Below are 20,056 nucleotides of genomic sequence, written 5' to 3' on the forward strand. Positions count from 1 at the left end.
AAAAGATCTAAGTAAGACTGAATGCTCCTGAAAATGTCAAATGGTGTAACCAAAAAATGATGATTATTAAATGTTTTATCATTTAACCCCCCTGTTGTCCTCGAGTCAAAGAAGGAAAGAAGGAGGAAAGGAAGGAGGAAGGAGGAAGGAAAGGAGGGAAGGAGGAAGAAGGAAGGAAAGGAGGGAGGAAGAAGGAATGAAAGGAGGAAGGAAGAAGGAAGGAAAGGAGGGAGGAAGAAGAAATGAAAGGAGGGAAGGAAGGAGGGAGGAAGGAAGGGAAGGAGGGAGGAAGTGAGGGAGGAAGAAAGGAAGGGAAGGAAGGAAGGAAGGAGGAAGGAAGGAAGGGAGGAAGAAGGAATGAAAGAAGGAAGGAAGGAAGAGAGGAAGGTAGGGGGGAGGAATGAAAGAGAGAAGGAAGGAAGGACAGAAGGAAAGATGGACAGAGGAAAGAAGGAAGGGAGGAAGGTAGGGGGGAGGAAGGAAAGGGAGGAAGGTAGGGGGGAGCAAGGAAAGGACAGAAGGAAAGAAGGAGGGATGGAAAGAAGGTTATATACATATATTATATTATATGACTAATAATAAGCATAATTCTAAAATATTAAACTATATTTCTGCTTACTCAACACAAAGCACAAATCTGACACTATGAGGGGATTAAAAAAAGAGGAGTGGGGTCGGTGGGGGGAGGAGGGGGGGGGGGGGGACTAAAGATCAGTAGCATGTGACCCAGTTTGATCTGGAGCTCGTTCTCTCACCTGGCTGCTCCGTGCTCGGCGGAGGAGGGGGCTGCACTACTTTGAGGACAGGACGAGGTTGGGAGGGGGGTTGGGGCTGGTTCGGGGCGGTGCTGGGGATTCTGGGAGGGGCTATGGTGTAGGTGGCGGTAGCGGGGCCGGGGGTGCGCTGAGCGATCTGCAGCGGGGCGGTGTTTCGGACAGGGGTGGTGGTGTTGGCGTGGGGGTGCAGGGAAGGGGAAGCCTGAGGGGCAACACGAGGGGAAGGGGCCACGGCCAGAGTGGGCACGGGCCCGCCCTCCTTGCCTGTTGACTGGCGCACCACGATCTTCACGACGCCGGGGCTGCTCACCATGGACGACGGCACTGAGGGGAGAAAGTAAAATAATAAAATCACACATATGAGAAATTACACTCTGAGGATCAATAAAGTCTCATTATAGAAACAAAGGTGCTTAAAAGGTTATTGAGTTTAACCTTCCTGTCTGTTCCTTCTTTCCTCCCTTCCTTCCTTCCTTCCTTCCTTCCTTTCATTCCTCCCTTTCTTCCTTCCCTCCTTTCATTCCTCCCTTTCTTCCTTCCCTCCTATCTTTCCTTCCTTCCTTTCATTCCTCCCTTTCTTCCTTCCCTCCTATCTTTCCTTCCTTCCTTTCATTCCTCCCTTTCTTCCTTCCCTCCTATCTGTCCTTCCTTCCCTTCCTTCCTCCGTTCCTCGTGTCCTTCCCTTCCTCGTGTCCTTCCCTTCCTTCCTCCCCCTCCCTTTCTTCTTTCCTCCCTTTCTTCCTTCCATCTGTCTTTCCTCCCTTTCTTCCTTCCATCTGTCCTTTCTTCCTTCCATCTGTCCTTTCTTCCTTCCATCTGTCCTTTCTTCCTTCCATCCTTCCTTCCTTCCATCTGTCCTTTCTTCCTTCCATCCTTCCTTCCATCTGTCCTTCCTTCCTTCCTTCCATCTGTCCTTCCTCCCTCCCTCCCTTCCTTCCTTGACTCGAGGACAACAGGAAGGTTAAAAGATACATTTTTGTATATTCAGGATCACATTAGGTAAAATCTACCTTAAAGAAATTAGTAGATGTATAGTTTCACATATAGAAATGGGTCAAATTGGAAACATGAACAGTATATGTAAAGGGGTTAAGGCAAATAGTCTAATTATGACGTATAGTTAATGTTAATATGAATTGAGGGAATAATTGAATGAGAATAAAAAAATTAAAAGCTAAAATAAAGAAATAAAGAGAGTAGGGGTGTGAAACCTTGCGAGGACGCGTTGTGAGGCAGCCGATTCCCGGCGGGAGCAGCGGCAGCAGACGAGGTGTTTGCAGCAGCGTGGGTGTTGGCGGCGGTCTGGACGGCCACCTGGGCCGGCTGGCTGATGAGGTGATGCTGCACACCGCTCGACACCAGGTGCATCACATTACCTGCAGAGGGACAGCCGGATAAAAACTTTAAAAAGGGCTGTAGTGAAGGATTTAGTGGCATCTAGTGGTGAGATTAGAGACTGCAATCAAATCTGGAAACATGTAGATCAGAGGGGTCAACCAGACCAATTTGATCTCATGTGGGCCGGATCATTAAAAAGATGGAAGGAAGGAAGGAAGGAAGGAAGGAAGGAAGGAAGGAAGGACCGATGGAAGGACAGAAGGAAGAAAGGAAGGAAGGACAGAAGGAAGAAAGGTCCTTCCTTTCTTCCTTCCATTCTTCCATCTGTCCTTCCATCGGTCCTTCCTTCCTTCCTTCCTTTCTTCCTTCCTTCCTTCTGTCCTTCCTTTCTTCCTTCCATCTGTCCTTCCTTCCTTCGATCTATCCTTCCTTCCATTCTACGATCTGTCCTTTCTTCCTTCCATCTGTCCTTTCTCCCTTCCTTCCTTCCTTCTATCTGTCCTTCTTTCCTTTCTTCCTCCCTTCCTTCTATCTGTCCTTGCTTCCTTCCTTCCTTTCTTCAATCTGTCCTTCCTTCCTTTCTTCCTTCAATCTGTCCTTCCTTTCTTTCTTCCTTCCTTCCTTCCTTCTGTCCTTCCTTCCTTCCTTCCTTCTGTCCTTCCTTCCTTCTGTCTGTCCGTCCTTCACTAACTCTCTTTCCTACCTTTCTTCCTTCCTTTCTTCCTTCTTTCCTTCCTTCCATCTTCTTTAATGATCCGGCCCACATCAGATCAAATTAATCTGTACGTGTCCCTTGAATGAAGATGAGTTTGACCCCTCTGCTCTAGAGTGTAATAAACTGTTAACATGCTGCTTATAAATGTTAAATATCATCATTAGTGAGTAAAGTGTTAACATATCCAGATACTTCTCATGAAAGAGGTGAAAAATGAAGAATCCTCAGTTTGATGTGTTCTCTCTCTCTCTCAGCACTAACCTTGAACTGGGCGTGAAGGAGCAGCAGGGACTTGGTGGATCTGGGCTCCAGACAGAGTCAGCTTGTTGCCCTGGAGCTGGAAGGTGACGGGTTTACTGCCCTGACACGATGACACCGGCCGCCCTGCCAACGAGGCAAGCTGTGCGATGCTCACTACCTCGCCAGCTTTAGAGAGGAGAGGAGAGGAGAGGAGAGGAGAGAAGAGAAGAGAAGAGAAGAGAAGAGAAGAGAAGAGAAGAGAAGAGAAGAGAAGAGAAGAGAAGAGAAGAGAAGAGAAGAGAAGAGAAGAGAAGAGAAGAGAAGAGAAGAGAAGAGAAGAGAAGAGAGAGAGAGAGAGAGAGAGAGAGAGAGAGAGAGAGAGATGGATTAGAGACATATCTCTGCACTGCCACTAATAATACTACTAATACTGCAATACTACTACTGCTAATACTGCAATACTACTACTGCTAATACTGCAATACTACTACTGCTAATACTGCAATACTACTACTGCTGCTAATACTGCAATACTACTACTGCTAATACTGCAATACTACTAATACTACTACTGCTAATACTGTAATACTACTACTACTCCTACTGTAATACTACTACTACTACTGTAATACTACTACTACTACTACTACTGTACTACTACTACTACTACTGTAATACTACTACTACTGTAATACTACTACTACTGTACTACTACTACTACTACTGTACTACTACTACTACTGTACTACTACTACTACACTACTACTACTACTACTACTACTACTACTACTACTGTAATACTACTACTACTGTACTACTACTACTACTACTACTACTGTAATACTACTACTACTGTACTACTACTAGAATACTACTACTACTGTACTACTACTAGAATACTACTACTACTGTACTACTACTCCTACTACTCCTACTGTAATACTGCTACTACTGTAATACTACTACAACTACAGTAATACTACTACAGTAATACTACTACTACTACTACTGTACTACTACTACTCCTACTGTAATACTGCTACTACTGTAATACTAATACAACTACAGTAATACTACTACAGTAATACTACTACTACTACTACTACTACTACTACTACTACTACTACTGTTCTTCATCCAACACATCTATCATGTTTCCCTGCCTATATATACACATATTTTATATTTCCTTGTTATTTTAACACGTTTAAAATACATAAATTAAACTAAACCTGTGACTGTGGTTATAAATAATCCCTCCTGTGTGTTTGCTTTAAAAGAAACTGACAACTAAGAAAGAGAAGTAAAACCTACTAGTAGTGAGGTACTTACAGGGCAGCCTGGCCTGCATATCAGGGCTGAGCAGGACTCTCTGAGGCATGACGCTGCCGGGGTTTGGACTGGGATGAGTGGGAACGCTGGCGGTGCAGGGGACAGACGGAGGACGCACCGTCAGCACGGTTTTGGGAGCGCTGGATCTCACTGCGGTCTGAGTGGCGGGGTGCAACGAGGGGCGGGGAGGGGGAGCAGACGTCACCGTGCACACCACTAAGAGGAGGAGAAGAAGAAGAAGGAGGAGGATTTCAGTTATAACAAAAGCAACATCTAAAGACATGTTTTTTGATTATTTGCATGTTTACTTATTATTATTTATTGTCCTTTATTATTTTTATTGACGCTTTTGTTTACTGTCCACTTTGCTCCTTTAATCTCGACCTGTTTGTTTTAATATTGTGAATTTATTATGTGTCTTTTTTTCTTTCAGGGATCAAAATCATTTAAATTCTTTGCATCTTTTAAAGTGAGCTGCATTTTATTTTCTCTGTACAGGAGAGAAGGAAGGACAGAAGGAAGAAAGGGAGGAAGGACAGATGGATGGAAGGACAGAAGGAAGAAAGGGAGGAAGGACAGATGGATGGAAGGACAGAAGGAAGAAAGGGAGGAAGGACAGATGGATGGAAGGACAGAAGGAAGAAAGGGAGGAAGGACAGATGAAAGGAAGGAAGAAAGGGAGGAAGGACAGATGGAAGGAAGGGAGGAAGGACAGAAGGAAGGGAGGGAGGAAGGACAGATGAAAGGAAGGAAGAAAGGGAGGAAGGACAGATGAAAGGAAGGAAGAAAGGGAGGAAGGACAGAAGGAAGGGAGGGAGGAAGGACAGAAGGAAGGGAGGGAGGGAGGAAGGACAGAAGGAAGGGAGGGAGGAAGGACAGATGAAAGGAAGGAAGAAAGGGAGGAAGGACAGAAGGAAGAAAGGGAGGAAGGACAGATGAAAAGAAGGAAGAAAGGGAGGAAGGACAGATGGAAGGAAGGGAGGAAGGACAGAAGGAAGGGAGGGAGGAAGGACAGATGAAAGGAAGGAAGAAAGGGAGGAAGGACAGATGAAAGGAAGGAAGAAAGGGAGGAAGGACAGAAGGAAGAAAGGGAGGAAGAACAGATGGATTGAAGGACAGAAGGAAGAAAGGGAGGAAGGACAGAAGGAAGAAAGGGAGGAAGGACAGATGAAAGGAAGGAAGAAAGGGAGGAAGGACAGATGGAAGGAAGGGAGGAAGGACAGAAGGAAGAAAGGGAGGAAGGACAGATGGAAGGTAGGGAGGAAGGACAGATGAAAGGAAGGAAGAAAGGGAGGAAGGACAGATGGAAGGAAGGGAGGAAGGACAGAAGGAAGAAAGGGAGGAAGGACAGATGGAAGGAAGGGAGGAAGGACAGAAGGAAGAAAGGGAGGAAGGACAGATGGAAGGAAGGGAGGAAGGACAGAAGGAAGGGAGGGAGGAAGGACAGATGAAAGGAAGGAAGAAAGGGAGGAAGGACAGATGGAAGGAAGGACAGAAGGAAGAAAGGGAGGAAGGACAGATGAAAGGAAGGAAGAAAGGGAGGAAGGACAGATGGAAGAAAGGGAGGAAGGACAGAAGGAAGGGAGGGAGGAAAGACAGATGAAAGGAAGGAAGAAAGGGAGGAAGGACAGATGAAAGGAAGGAAGAAAGGGAGGAAGGACAGAAGGAAGGGAGGGAGGAAGGACAGAAGGAAGGGAGGGAGGAAGGACAGATGAAAGGAAGGAAGAAAGGGAGGAAGGACAGAAGGAAGAAAGGGAGGAAGGACAGATGGAAGGAAGGACAGAAGGAAGAAAGGGAGGAAGGACAGAAGGAAGGGAGGGAGGAAGGACAGATGAAAGGAAGGAAGAAAGGGAGGAAGGACAGAAGGAAGGGAGGGAGAAATATTTCTGCTTCCTGTATATTGTGTTATTTTAATTTTCTTGCCTTGTTGAACTACAGGAGCAGGTGCAGGAGCTGCTGCGGCTTCAGAGGCTGGAGGAGGTTTGGGGGTCTGAGCTGCAGGGGGAACGGAGCAGGTGGGTTTGTTCATGAGGAGGACCGGTCGATTATCGCCTTTAGGAGGAGGCTGGAACATCCTAGAAAAAAAACAACCAAAAACACAGATGAGACACATGGAAGATTAAAATGTTGGAATAATGATTTGTCTTTAAAAGCAAAGTCTAGACTCATTGATATGCACTACTTCCTGTTTGAGCTTTGTCAAAATGCTGTTGTTATATTATTATAATTTTAAAAAATGAGATTTGAGTTGTGAAAATGCAGGAAAATATAAACTTTCATACTTTGTGAAGAAGCCAAACTTTTGAAATATATCAGTGTTTGAGAGATGCATTAATTATGGTAAAAAAAAAAAAACTTCCCTAAAGGCAGTTTTAAGCAGGACAAACATTTACTGCTAGGGTTACAAAGGGTGCAAAGATTTCTAATTCATTCCCGGAAATAACTAAATTGACTAACCCTAACCCTCTCCCATACAGCCTTTTTGCCTATATCTCAATATGTTTCACTTCTATTAGAACCTCTAATTTCATGGGATCACATTTCTGCTCGTCCAAACTCTCCATTAAGACACAAAACCCTCATTTAAATGCTTCTGTCTGCACCTGTTGTCATTTACGTATTTATTCTTAGTAGAAACCACTCACAAAACGCACGCTAACTAAATGTGGAATCTGTTAGACTGCAAACGCAACTTTGCCCCCTTTGTTTGGGATTTGGGATCTTAATAAACCAGACCCAAAGACAGTTTAATGTTTGACTAAAAGGTCGACTGGTTAAATACTCGGGGAGGAAAGATGACGACAGAGAAAAATCAGTTTCACAACGAACACCATCAAAACTAAGAGAGAGTCTGCACCACTATGTGGCAAAATATATAATATGTATATTGTAATTGTAATTGGTTGTATTTATTTTAACATGGACCCCAGGCAGGAAGAGTAGCTGTTGCCATGGTAACAGCTAATGAGGGATCCAAAAAAACTAAACTAAAACTAAATGTTCTTATTTCATGAGGATTTTTTATCAAGTAAGTCCAAAGAAAGAGAGAGAGAGTGAGAGAGAGAGAGTGAGAGAGAGTGAGAGAGAAAGAGAGAGAGAGTGAGAGAGAGAGAGAGAGAGAGAGAGAGTGAGAGTGAGAGTGAGAGAGAGAGAGAAGAAAAAAAAAGAACATTCAGTATCTCAGCTGCCAAATGTTGATCAGCTTTTCTTGGCTGCTGTTAATCGAGCTGACGGCTGAGAACAGTATGAGGTGACCTTTAGACAAAACACCCGCAGAACAGCAGAACAGTAAAGCAGCGGAACCGTACCAGCATTGTGTAGCTGCTTCTAACTGCAGGTGCTCTCATTTATATTTCCCTCTCTTTTCTTTGAAGTGTTCGTGGCTGCAGTACGTACCTGTTGACCTTCATGCGGACCGGTTTGGGTCTCGGAGGCGGTTCTGGAGACTCAGCGATCTCCTGGATGAGCTGGCGGCTGACTTTGTGGCGAGGCAGGAAGATATCTGCCTGGTAGCGAGAAACGTGGCTCTCCAAACCAACGAGGTCAAACATGGACAGGTCACAACGCTGAGGACGGAAAAATTAAAAAACAGAATTAAATCCTCAGTTTTTGCTGTTTTAACCCTCCTGTTGTCCTCGAGTCAAGGAAGGAAGGAAGGAAAGGGAAGGAAGGGAGGAAGGAAGGAAGGAATGAAGGTAGGAGGGAGGGAGGGAAGAAAGAAGAAAGAGAGGAAGGAAGGAAAGAAGGACAGAGGAAAGAAGGAAGGAAGGGAGGTAGGAGGGAGAAAGGAAGGGAGGAAAGAAGGGAGGAAAGAAGGAAGGAAGGAAGGAAGGAAGGAAGGAAGGAAGGAAGGAAGAAAAAGAAGACAAGGAGGAAGAAAGGGAGGAAGAAAGGGAGGAAGGACAGATGGAAAGAAGGAAGGAAGGAAGGAAAGAGGAAAGAAGGAAAGAAGGAAAGGAGGAAGGGAGGAGGGAATGGTAAGGAAAGACGGATGGAGGGAGGAAGGAAGGAGAGAAGGAAGGAAGAAAGGGGGATGGAGGAAGAAAAGAAAGTGAGTTTAACCCGGGAGGACAACACGAAGGTTAAAAGGATGAATTTTCTTTTTTCTTCTTCTCTTTGGTTCCTGTGCTGCTAACCTTGAGCGGGGAAACCTCCAGGGCGTCCTGCACCAGGGAGGCCGTGTGGAACACGATGGGCTTGGTGATGAAGGGGGACTGGATGGGCCGAGGGTCAAAAAGGTTCGGGTGGTTGCACACTTTACGGAGCTGCATCAGGATGTTAATGACGGACATGAAATGACCGCTGGCCAACGTCTCCCGAGTCCTGAGGATCAGAGAGAGGAGACGGGCTTAGCAACAATACAAGAAACTTTTAAAAAAGGGTTAAAATGTGAAAATAAACGTATGAATAAGTTGCACACATCCTTTTTTTGTGGACCCAGCATCAAATTTCTGCTTTTAATCCATTTAGAGAGAATATATTAGAGGATTATGGTAAAAATGTCTAAGTGGTGTAACCATAAAAACTTTGTACCAAATAATTCAACGTTGCTTAAAAACAGTAAATAGTCAATAAAACACCATATCAACTAGTTTGGCATGATCTTACATTATAACTTTTATATTAAATAAAGCTAATGGAATACTATTGTTCTAAATATTACATTTAATCTGGTAACCATGGAGACCAGGACACATTTACATTATTAGTATAAGTCCACTTAAACACACTGTAGGTGGATACAATATTTAACCTTTGTGTCGTCCTTCCAGGTCAAATTGACCCCGTCTGTTTTGACTGTTCCTTCTTTCCTTCCTTCCTTCCTTCCTTCCTTCCTTCCTTCCCTTTCTTCCCTCCCTTCTTCCCTCCCTCCTACCTTCTTTCCTCCCCTCCTTTCCTTCTTTCCCTCCTCCCTCCCTCCCTCCCTCCTTTCCTTCCTTCCCTCCTCCCTCCCTCCCTCCTTTCCTTCCTTCCTTCTTTCCTCCCTTCTGTCCTCATTTCCTTCCTTCTTCCTCCCTTCCTTCCTCCCTCATTTCGTTCCTTCCTTCCCTCATTTCCTTCCTTCTTCACCCCTTCCTTCCTCCTTCCCTCCTTCTTCCTCCATCCCTAACTTCCTTCCTCCCTCCCCCATTTCCTTCCTTCCTTCCTTCCTTCCTTCCCTCCTTCTTCCTCCATGCCTAACTTCCTTCCTTGACTTGAGGACGACAGGAAGGTTAATATCTATCATTCTTCTGTGGTTACACCATTTGACATTTTCAGGAGCAGGAAACACATCAGTGTATTTAAAATTAATTAAATATAGTGTAGGTGGATGAAAGCTGCTATATAAATAAAGTCTGATTGATTCCTGCTGAGAATCTAATAGCTTTATTTCTCCCTCCATCATCTCAACTCACGAGGCCTGAGCCATGAAGTCATCGTAGAGGAACCGCTGTCTCTTGGAGAGGCGGCATCGAACCACGTGCTCGTATTTTTTGGGCATCTGCTTCTCCACGTCGATCTTGATCCTCCGCAGCAGGAAGGGCCGCAGCACCTTGTGGAGCCTCTTGACCAGACCCTCGTTGTACTCCTGGCTGCCCTCGATCATCCCCGTCAGCGGGTTGGAGAACCACTCTTTGAACTCTCGGTGCGACTGGAAGACGTGAGGCATCAGGAAGTGCATCAGAGACCAGAGCTCCATCAGGCTGTTCTGCAGAGGAGTTCCTGTCAGCAGCAGTCGCCTGTGGCTGTAACGAGCAGGAAGTAAGAGAGAGGAGGGTTAGATACATGGGATGGTTTTAGAGGAGAGAAGGAGAAAGGGAGGAGAGAGGAGAGGAAGATTAAGACTCTTTAACCTTCCTGTCGTCTGTTTTGACTGTTTTTTCTTTGCTCCCTCCCTTCCTTCCTTCCATCTTCTGTCTTCTTTCCTTCCTTCTTTCGTCCTTCCTCCCTCCCTCCCTCCTTTCTTCTTCCCTTCCTTCTTTCCTCTTCCCTTCCTTCTTTCCTCCCTCCCTCCTTTCCTTCTTTCTTTCCTCCCTCCCTCCTTTCCTTCTTTCTTTCCTCCCTCCCTCCTTTCCTCTGTCCCTCCTTCCTCCCTTCCTTCCCTCTGTCCCTCCTTCCTACCTTCCTTCCCTCTTTCCTCCGTCCTTCCCTCTTTCCTCTGTCCGTCCGTCCCTCCTTCCTCCCTCTCTCCCTCCCTCCTTTCCTTCCGTCTTCCTTCCACCCTTCACTCCTTCCCTTCCTCCCTCCCTCCCTCTCTCTCTCCCTCCCTCCCTCCCTCCATCCATCCTTCCTTTCCTTCCTTCCTTCCTTCCTTCCTTCTTCCCCCCTTCACTCCTTTCCTTCCTTCCTTCCTTCTTCCCCCCTTCACTCCTTTCCTTCCTTACTTCCTTCCTTCCTTGACTCGAGGACTAAATATGATCAATCCTTAGTGAAGCTTTTCAGAGAGTGGAAAATTGACCTTTATAAATCACACTATATTAAAAAAAAGTTCTTAAGGTACATAAAACATAAAGTTACATAAGAATTATATTAATGTGAAAAATGTAACAGTATTTATCAAAGTTTTGAATAAATATGAATCAGCTGCACACAAATGTTTCCATGTTTGTATATTTTGGGTCAAAGGCTGTTTGAGTCTTTCATGAGGCCATTAGGTCTGTTATTAATATGAAATATATTGATTATAGCAGCTTTAAAAGCACCTTAAAAAGCGCTCTATAAATAAACTGTATTATTATACATGATAAAATAAACCTTTATATATTAATTTACATCATGTGCATTCATAAAAACACACAATAAATGGTTGTTAAGTCATTTTCACTGCATCCTGTTTCCTGATATATCCTTTAGCTTCCATATTTGTAGTCCACACTTCTCATTGGACTACAACACCCATGTGTCAGGGCTGATAAATGGAATATGTATCTTTTTGTCTTCCCTTTCTCTCTTTTTTGTTTTTCTGTATTATAATTGGGTTCTTTCTTTTTTTATTGTATGTTATAATGCTTCTAACACTTCCTGTTAAATCCTCTGATGTTATTTTGCATATTGAGTTTTTTCCTGTGTATGAAATGCTCAATATAAATAAAGGTGGACACAGAAAAACACACATTTTAATTTACCTGAAGAAGATATTTATGGAGGTAAAATGTGCAGAAACACTTTCTTTATATGAGGAAGCGACTTCGTTTAAACTGTGAGAAATAAGCACCAGCTGGAGCAGGCGGTCGGCCAAATGATGGCAAGTCTCTCTCTAATTACACAAACTTTTAAAAACCCTCATTTATTCCATGCATTCATGAACCAAGCAGCCATAAACACGCCTAACACTAAGAGACAGCGTGTTTTTTCTATCTGAGCTTTTCTGACATGTAGCGGCTCACAGATGAGACACAGAGAAGCGTCCTTGAATCTGAACTCCCACTGTGACTCTGACGCACGAGAGGAGGGTTTTTTTTATTTTCCCAACATAAGCTTTACTCGTTAGCACAAAACCTACTCTGTGTGTGTGTGTGTGTGTGTGTGTGTGTGTGTGTGTGTGTGTGTGTGTGTGGTATGTATAATGGTTGCTTATGACGCCTGTTCAGACTTTCCAAACTACATATTTCCTAACAGAATGCCACGGGGCCATCTTCATCTTCATCTCATCTCTATCTCTATCTAGCAGGTTATAAACACAGTCAGTGAGTAAGAAGATGAACGGACTGATGGATGATGGATGATGGATGATGGATGAGGGAAAGATGGAGACGGAGCTTTGTCACAAATACCAGAGTGTCAGATTAAAAGAAACTGTGATAGAAATATAGAGAGAAAGCAATATAGATATAGAGAGAGAGAGTGAGATAGATGATAGATTGAGAGAGATGGAGAGATATATATATATAGAGAGATAGATATATAAAAAGGTATAGAGAGCAAGAAAGTGAGAGAGAAGGTGAGGGTGAGAAAGAAAAAGAAAAAAGAAAGAAAGAGAGAGAGAGAGAGAGGTGAGAGAGTAAGTGAGAAAGAAAGAAAGGAAGGAAGAGACAGAGAGGTGAGAGTGTGAGTGAGAAAGAAAGAGACAGAGAGAGAGAAGTGAGAGAGTGAGTGAGTGAGAAAGAAAGAAAGAAAGAAAGAAAGAAAGAAAGAAAGAAAGAAAGAAAGAAAGAAAGAAAGGAAGGAAGAAAGAAAGAAAGAAAGAAAAGGATTTTCACACCAGCTTCTGAGTATTTCAACTCCTTCCTGTTTAAACTGTTTAAATATTGTTAATTTCTTTGTGTTGCGCTTTTATTTTGAAGGGTTTTTTTCAGTCGTCATGTATTGACCTGTTGAAGTTGAGCAGACTCTGCCAGCGCTTTTATTTTGGAGGGTTTTTTTCCTACTGACCTGTTGAAGTTGAGCAGACTCTGCCAGCGCTTTTATTTTGGAGGGTTTTTTTCAGTCGTCATGTATTGACCTATTGAAGTTGAGCAGACTCTGCCAGCGCTTTTATTTTGGAGGGTTTTTTTTGTACTGACCTGTTGAAGTTGAGCAGACTCTGCCAGCGCTTTTATTTTGGAGGGTTTTTTTGTACTGACCTGTTGAAGTTGAGCAGACTCTGCCAGCGCTTTTATTTTGGAGGGGTTTTTTGTACTGACCTGTTGAAGTTGAGCAGACTCTGCCAGCACTTTTATTTTGGAGGGTTTTTTTTCTACTGACCTGTTGAAGTTGAGCAGACTCTGCCAGCGCTTTTATTTTGGAGGGGTTTTTTTCAGTCGTCATGTATTGACCTGTTGAAGTTGAGCAGACTCTGCCAGCGCTTTTATTTTGGTGTTTTTTTTTTTTTTGTTTTTTTTTTTTACAGACCTGTTGAAGTTGAGCAGACTCTGCCAGCGCTTTTATTTTGGAGGGGTTTTTTTCTACTGACCTGTTGAAGTTGAGTAGACTCTGCCAGCGCTTTTATTTTGGAGGGTTTTTTTTTCTACTGACCTGTTGAAGTTGAGCAGACTCTGCCAGCGCTTTTATTTTGGAGGGGTTTTTTTTTCTACTGACCTGTTGAAGTTGAGCAGACTCTGCCAGCGCTTTTATTTTGGAGGGGTTTTTTTCTACTGACCTGTTGAAGTTGAGCAGACTCTGCCAGTGCTTTTATTTTGGAGGGGTTTTTTCTACTGACCTGTTGAAGTTGAGCAGACTCTGCCAGTGCTTTTATTTTGGAGGGGTTTTTTTGTACTGACCTGTTGAAGTTGAGCAGACTCTGCCAGCGCTTTTATTTTGGAGGGTTTTTTTTCTACTGACCTGTTGAAGTTGAGCAGACTCTGCCAGCGCTGAGACTTGAAGTTCTTGATGTTCTGCGCCTCGTCGAGGATCAGGTAACGCCACGACTTCCGTCTGAACGCCTGATGATCCTGAAGCACCAACTTATAGGACGTGATGCAGACGTGGAACGCGTTCGGTTTAGTCCAGCCCTAAAAAAATAAAAAAAAAAGAGAGAGGAAGAGGAGGAGAGGAAAATAAATGGGATTAAAATGTGTTTAACCTTCCTGTCGTTCTCTCAGGTCAAATTGACCCCGTCTGTTTTGTCGGTTCCTTCTTTCCTTCCTTCATCCCTCCAACCTTCTTTCCTCCATCCTTTCTTTCCTTCCTTCTCTCTTTCTTTCCTCCCCCTACCTTCCTCCCTTCATCCCCCTTTCTTCCTTCCTTCCTCCCTCCCTCCTTCCTTCTCTCTTTCTTTCCTCCCCCTACCTTCCTCCCTTCCTTATTGCCTCTGTCCTTCTTTCAATCCTTCCTTCCTCTCTTCCTTTCTCCCTTCCTCCATCCTTCCTTTCTCCCTCCCTCCCTCCCTCCTACCTACCTTCCTCCCTCCCTTCCTTTTTTCCTTTCTCCCTCCCTCCCTCCTACCTTCCTTCCTTCCTTCCTTCCCTCCCTCCCTACCTACCTTCCTTCCTTCCTTCCCTCCCTCCCTCCTACCTACCTTTCTCCCTCCCTCCCTCCCTCCCTCCTTCCTTCCGTCCTTCCTTCCTTCCTTCCTTCCCTCCCTCCCTTCCTCCCTTGACATTTCAGGATCAATTTGACCTTTTTTTTAATTTACAAATGAGAATTGTAAAAAAAAAAAACCATATACACATTTCTTTGAGCTTGACTTTTCCTAATGTTAAAATAATGTGGATCTATCTATCTATCTATCCATCTATCCATCTATCTATCTATCTATCTATCTATCTATCTATCTATCCATCCATCCATCCATCCATCCATCCATCCATCCATCATTGCAAATGAGTGTTTAAATAAAAGGTTTGGTTTGTGGCAGAGTCATCATTAGCAATTTAGAGAACATAAAATCATGAAACAGACATTCCTAATTGGACATTTCACCAGCTGTAAGAAATAATTAAAGTCACACACAGAGCTCTGGAGTGATTACAGAGAGAGAGAAAAAAAAAATATATATAGAGGCCACATTTGACTACATAGAGTGTTTAAATACTTTTTCTTGAGCTTAACATATAATTCCTTTCCCACTTCATGCTCAAATTAACCAAAAGCTGTGAGAGGAAAATGTGTGCAGATACATAAAAAAAAGCATTTCAAGCCCTTCTTTCCTTCTTTCTATAACTAACCAACTAACTAACTAACTAACTGGTTACCTGTCTCTTCAGCTTCCTCTCCTTCTGGCTGCCGAAGTAAGTGAGGATCTTAAAGCCGGGGCCACCAACGTTTCAGCTCCATCTCCCAGTTCAGCATCACACTGGTGGGGACGATGATGAGGTGAGGCCCCCCAGTTACCTAAAAAAAAAAAAAAAGAGGCAGATCAGCATCAATATGGGTGGAACTTCAAAATAAAACCCCTCCTTGTAGTGCTGGGCGGTAAGACCAAAAATGTATATCACAGTATTTTTCAAAATAAAAGCGGTTTCAAGGTATATGACGGTATCTTTTTTTCATTCATAATCAGCTGTTCACAACTTCTTCTACTAGTTGAGAGAGGAACTACTACTCTACTGCAGTAGATTGACTTAGGATGGACTATTTTACTGTCATGATGAGTGAATATTAGTAATATCAGAGCTGCCAACACTTCCTGTTTCTCCCGTATTCTAGACTCATCTCCCGTTTGTCTTTTCTCCCGGGAATCTCCCGTAATTTACAGCCCCAACTTTGTTTGTTAATGATAAGAAGAAGAGCACAATAACAAAGGTTTTATTTTGAAAAGCTTAGACAGGAAGCCACCGAATCTCCATTAGTTTGACAGAAGCTGAAAGGGGGGGGAGGGAAGAAGGAAGGAAAGGAGGGAGGAAGGGGAGGAAAAGAAAGAAGGATGGAGGAAAGAAGAAGGGAGGGAGGGAGGAAGGAAGGAAGGACTGAAGGAAGGAAGGAAAGGGGGATGAGGGAGAAAGAGAGAGGAAAGAAAGAAAGAGAGAAGGAAGGAAAGGAGGGAGGAAAGGGAGGAAAAGACAGAAGGATGGAGGAAAGAAGGAAGGAAGGAGGGAGGGAAGGAAAGAAGGATGGAAGGAAGGAGGGAGGGAAGGAAAGAAGGAGGGAGGAAGAAGGAAGGACTGAAGGAAGGAAGGAAAGGGTGATGGAGGGAGGAGAGAGAGAGAGGAAGGAAAGAAAGAGAGAGAGGAAGGAAAGAAAGAGAGAAGGAAGGAGGGAGGTAAGACGGAACAGTCAAAGCAGACAGGCTCAATTTGACCGGGGCAGGACGACAGGTTTTATTTTGAAAAGCTCAGACAGGAAGCCGCCGCAGCTGAAACACACGGTGAAATGTTTTAACTGTAAATAAAAGTGCAGAGTTTCCGGCCTGCGTCAGACGATGCTGAGTTTACTGACTAATTTATTAAAAACCAGGAAGTGAAGTGTGAACTGTCGTCATAGTAACCAGCTCAGTATGTGTCCATCTCTTAGCGCGTTACCTTTCTCACAGGCCAGGTGAGCCAGCAGAGCGATGGTCTGGATGGTTTTTCCCAGTCCCATCTCGTCGGCCAGGATGCCGTTCAGCTTCTTCTCGAACATGGTGACCAACCAGTCCAGTCCGATGTGCTGGTACTCTCTCAGCGTGCCGTGGAGGAGGAACGGGGATCGGGGTCTTCACCTTTTATTATTAGGGGAAAAAATAAAAAATGTGTTTCAGAGCTGCATTTTTACATTTAACCCTCCTGTTGTCCTCGAGTCAAGGAAGGATGAGAGGGAGGAAGGGAGGAAGGAAAGAGGGAAGGGAGGGAAGGAAGGGAAGGAGGGAGGGAGGAAGGAAGAAGAAGGAAAGGAAAGGAAAGGAGGGAGGGAAGGAGGAAAGGAAAGGAAAGGAAGGAGGAATGAAGGACGGAAAGGAGGGGGGAATGAAGGAAGGAAAGGAGGGAGGAAGGAAGGAAAGAAAGGATGGAGGGAGGAAGAAAGGAGGGAGGAAGGAAGGAAGGAAAGGAGAGAGGGAGGAAGAAGGAAGGAAAGGAGGGAGGAAGGAAGAAGGAAGGATGGAGGGAGGAAGAAAGGAGGGAGGAAGGAAGGAAAGGAAAGGAGGGGGGAATGAAGGAAGGAAAGGAGGGAGGATGGAAAGGAAGGAAGGAAAGAAAGAGGGAGGGAGGAAGGAAGGACAGAAGGAAGGAAGGAAGGAAGGGAGGGAGGGAAGGAGGAAAGGAAAGGAAAGGAAGGAGGAATGAAGGAAGGAAAGGAGGGAGGATGGAAGGAAGGAAGGAAAGAAGGAGGGAGGAAGGAAGAAGGAAAGAAAGAGGGAGGGAGGAAGGAAGGACAGAAGGAAGGAAGGAAGGGAGGAAGGAAGGAAGGAAGGAAAGAAGAAACCCGGGAGGACGACAGGAAGGTAAAGTAAATCTTTTATTCTGATAAAAGATTCATTTTATACCTAATTTAACTCTTTTACTCTTATTTAAAATGTTTATCTTCCCCATATGTTGCTTTTACATCCTTCCTTTAATGCATTTTAAGTTTTATATAAAGCACTTTCTCTTGTCTTCTTGTTTAGAAGTGCCATATAATTAAATCTGCCTCGTCTATAAAAAGCTTTAAATCTATTTTTCCTGAATTTGAGACATTTCAGGAAAGAAGAAAAATAAAAAAATGTTCAGAGCTGCATTTTTGTACTTCTCTTTTAATTTTATCTCTTAATATTCTCCTGTCTTATCAGTCTTATTCTACTTTAGCTCCATTTTATTCCCAATTTAACCCTTTTTAAAGTATTTAAATGTGTTTTTTGTGGTTTTATATCCTGTCTGATGCTTTTTATGTTTAATATAAATCACTTTGAATCTTTTTCTTCTGCATTCCTGACCTTGGTGGTAGCGAGCGTGTATCCTTTGGGCTGCAGACTCTCTGAGCGGGGGCGGCGATGTGACTGATCTCTTTTTTGGGTCGTGAGGCGGAGGAAGGAGGGCTGTTGTCTCCTTCCTTCAGCAACACCTCCATCCCTTCATCGTCTTCACAGTCGTCTCCTTCCTCCTCCTCCTCCTCGTCATCGTCATCTTCCTCCTCCTCGCTCTCCTCTTCGTCCTTCTCGCTGTCATCCTCCTCTGCGCTGTCTCCCGCTGAATCTGAAAGAAAGAAAGAATCATTTAGTTTTTCTCCTCTCTCGTCATCAGAGTGGGAGCGGATCAAAATATTTACTTTCACATCGTCATGTGGGAGCTTAACCTTTCTGTCTGTTCCTTCCTTCCTCCCTCCCTCCTCCCTTTCCTTCTTCTCCCTTCCTCTTTTTCTCCCTACCTCCCTCCTTCCTTTCCTTCTTCTTTCCCTTCCTTCCTCCCTCCCTCCTTCTTTCCTTCCTCTCTCCCTTCTTCCTCCAATCCTCCCTCCTTTCCTTCCTCCTCCAATCCTCCCTTCCTTCTTCCTCCCATCCTCCCTCCTTTCCTTCAATCCTAACTCCCTCCTTTCCATCCTTCCTCCCTCATTTCCTTCATTCCTCCCTTCCTCCTTTCCTCCCTCCCCTCCCTCCCTCCCTTCTTCTTCCTCCCTCCCTCCTTTCCTTCTTCCTCCCTCCCTCCCTCCCTCCCTTCCTTCCAGCCTTCCTCCCTCCTTCCTTCATTCCTCCATTCTCCATTCCTTCCTCCCTCCTTCCTTCATTCCTCCATCCCTCCCTCCTTTCTCCCTTCCTTCATTCCTTCCTCCCTCCCTTCCTTCATTCCTTCCTCCCTACCTCCTTTCTCCCTTCCTTCATTCCTTCCTCCCTCCCTCCTCCCTCCATCCCTCCTTTCCTTCCTCCCTTCCTTCTTCCTCCATCCTCCCTCCTTTCCTTCCTTCCTCCCTCCCTCCTCCTTTTCCTCCCTCCCTCCCTCCTTCCTCTTCCTCCCTCCCTCCTTTCCTTCTTCCTCCCTCCCTCCCTCCCTCCCTCCCTTCCATCCTTCCTCCCTCCTTTCCTTCCATCCTTCCTCCCTCCTTTCCTTCCTCCCTCCTTTCTCCCTTCCTTCATTCCTCCATCCCTCCCTCCTTTCTCCCTTCCTTCATTCCTCCATCCCTCCATCCTTTCTCCCTTCCTTCATTCATTCCTTCCTCCCTCCCTCCTTTCTCCCTTCCTTCATTCCTTCCTCCCTCCCTTCTCCTTCCTTCATTCCTCCCTCCCTACCTCCTTTCTCCCTTCCTTCATTCCTTCCTCCCTCCATCCCTCCTTTCCTTCCTCCCTTCCTTCTTCCTCCCATCCTCCCTTCCTCCCTCCCTTCCTTCCTTCCTTCCTTCCTTCCTTCCTTGACATCATAATAAAATGATTTAGTTTTTCTCCTCTGCAAAGTTGGGACAAAACTCGGCTTGTCATGAGAGTGGGAGCGGATAAAAAATGTACACGGAGATTATTTCTATTCCTTGAAAGCCGGTTTTTAATACCTGAGGAGGAAGTGTTGCTTTCCACGTCGCTCTCGTCTTCTTCAGTCTCCACCTCGTCGTCTCCAGAAACCTCCGAGTCAGAGCTCGCTTTAGAGCCGGACGCAGACGGCTCCTCGAAGTCTGAGGCGTACGCTCCTTTATACTTCTCCAGCAGCTCTTCCATACTCATGTCACCTAAAAGAGAGGAGAGAGAGAGAGAGAGAGAGAGGGAGGGAGGGAGGGAGAGAGGGAGGGAGGGAGGGAGGGAGGGAGGGAGGGAGGGAGAGAGAGAGAGAGAGAGATAGAGAGAGAGAGAGAGAGAGAGAAAGAGGGAGAGAGAGCGAGAGCGAGAAAGAAAAAAGAAAGAAAGAGCGAGAGAGAGAGGGAAAGAAAGAGAGAGACAAGAGACAGTGAGAAAATAAGACAGAGAAAAAGAATAGAGAGAAAGAGAAAGAGAGCGAGAGAGAAAGAGAAAAGAGAGAGAGAGAAAGAAAGAGAAAGAGAAAGAGAGAGAAGAAGGAAAGAAAGAAAGAAAGAAAGAGACAGGAAGAAAGAGAGAGAAAGAAAGAGAGAGAAAGAAAGAAAGAAAGAAAGAGAGAGAGGAGAGAGAGAGAGAAAAGAGAGAGAGAGAGAGCGAGCGAGTGAATTTAATGCTGCATCAACTTTTTAAAAATAGAGAGGAAGTTCATCACGGGGAAAACACTTAAAATAACTTCAAAGCAACACATAAAATAATAATTCAGCTTTAAAATAAATATGTTTTAATATTATTATTATTATTATTTTACCTTCTTTGGCTAAGTCGTCCAGTTCTTCTTCATGATTCACGTTTCCTTCTACTTTCTCCTGAGCTGCTATCGTATCCTCCTCATCCTCAGCTGGAAACACAAGGAGAGAGAAACACACTTCA

At 44.6% G+C, this 20,056-nt stretch overlaps 2 protein-coding genes across 2 annotated transcripts in view; both read right to left on the minus strand.

Annotated features, from left to right (window-relative positions):
• Positions 1-20,056, minus strand: part of srcap (Snf2-related CREBBP activator protein) — a 48,067-nt gene that overhangs the window by 14,785 nt on the left and 13,226 nt on the right. Inside the window, 14 exon segments of the mRNA XM_053341886.1 lie at positions 756-1,100; positions 1,988-2,152; positions 3,091-3,255; positions 4,402-4,617; positions 6,325-6,476; positions 7,798-7,967; positions 8,538-8,724; positions 9,798-10,127; positions 13,642-13,811; positions 14,994-15,053; positions 15,055-15,132; positions 16,273-16,394; positions 19,168-19,341; positions 19,935-20,024. Coding sequence (XP_053197861.1) covers positions 756-1,100; positions 1,988-2,152; positions 3,091-3,255; positions 4,402-4,617; positions 6,325-6,476; positions 7,798-7,967; positions 8,538-8,724; positions 9,798-10,127; positions 13,642-13,811; positions 14,994-15,053; positions 15,055-15,132; positions 16,273-16,394; positions 19,168-19,341; positions 19,935-20,024 — 2,424 coding nt within the window.
• On the minus strand, positions 16,328-19,344 carry LOC128381476 (nucleolar transcription factor 1-B-like). Its single transcript, XM_053341497.1, has 3 exons — positions 19,168-19,344; positions 17,627-17,885; positions 16,328-16,438 (listed from the first exon to the last, which is right to left on the minus strand). The coding sequence occupies exons 1-3, from the start codon at positions 19,334-19,336 to the stop codon at positions 16,435-16,437; spliced, it is 432 nt and encodes a 143-aa protein (XP_053197472.1). The 5' UTR covers positions 19,337-19,344; the 3' UTR covers positions 16,328-16,434.

This window comes from Scomber japonicus, chromosome 20 (assembly GCF_027409825.1).
Source record: "Scomber japonicus isolate fScoJap1 chromosome 20, fScoJap1.pri, whole genome shotgun sequence".
NCBI lineage: Eukaryota > Metazoa > Chordata > Actinopteri > Scombriformes > Scombridae > Scomber > Scomber japonicus.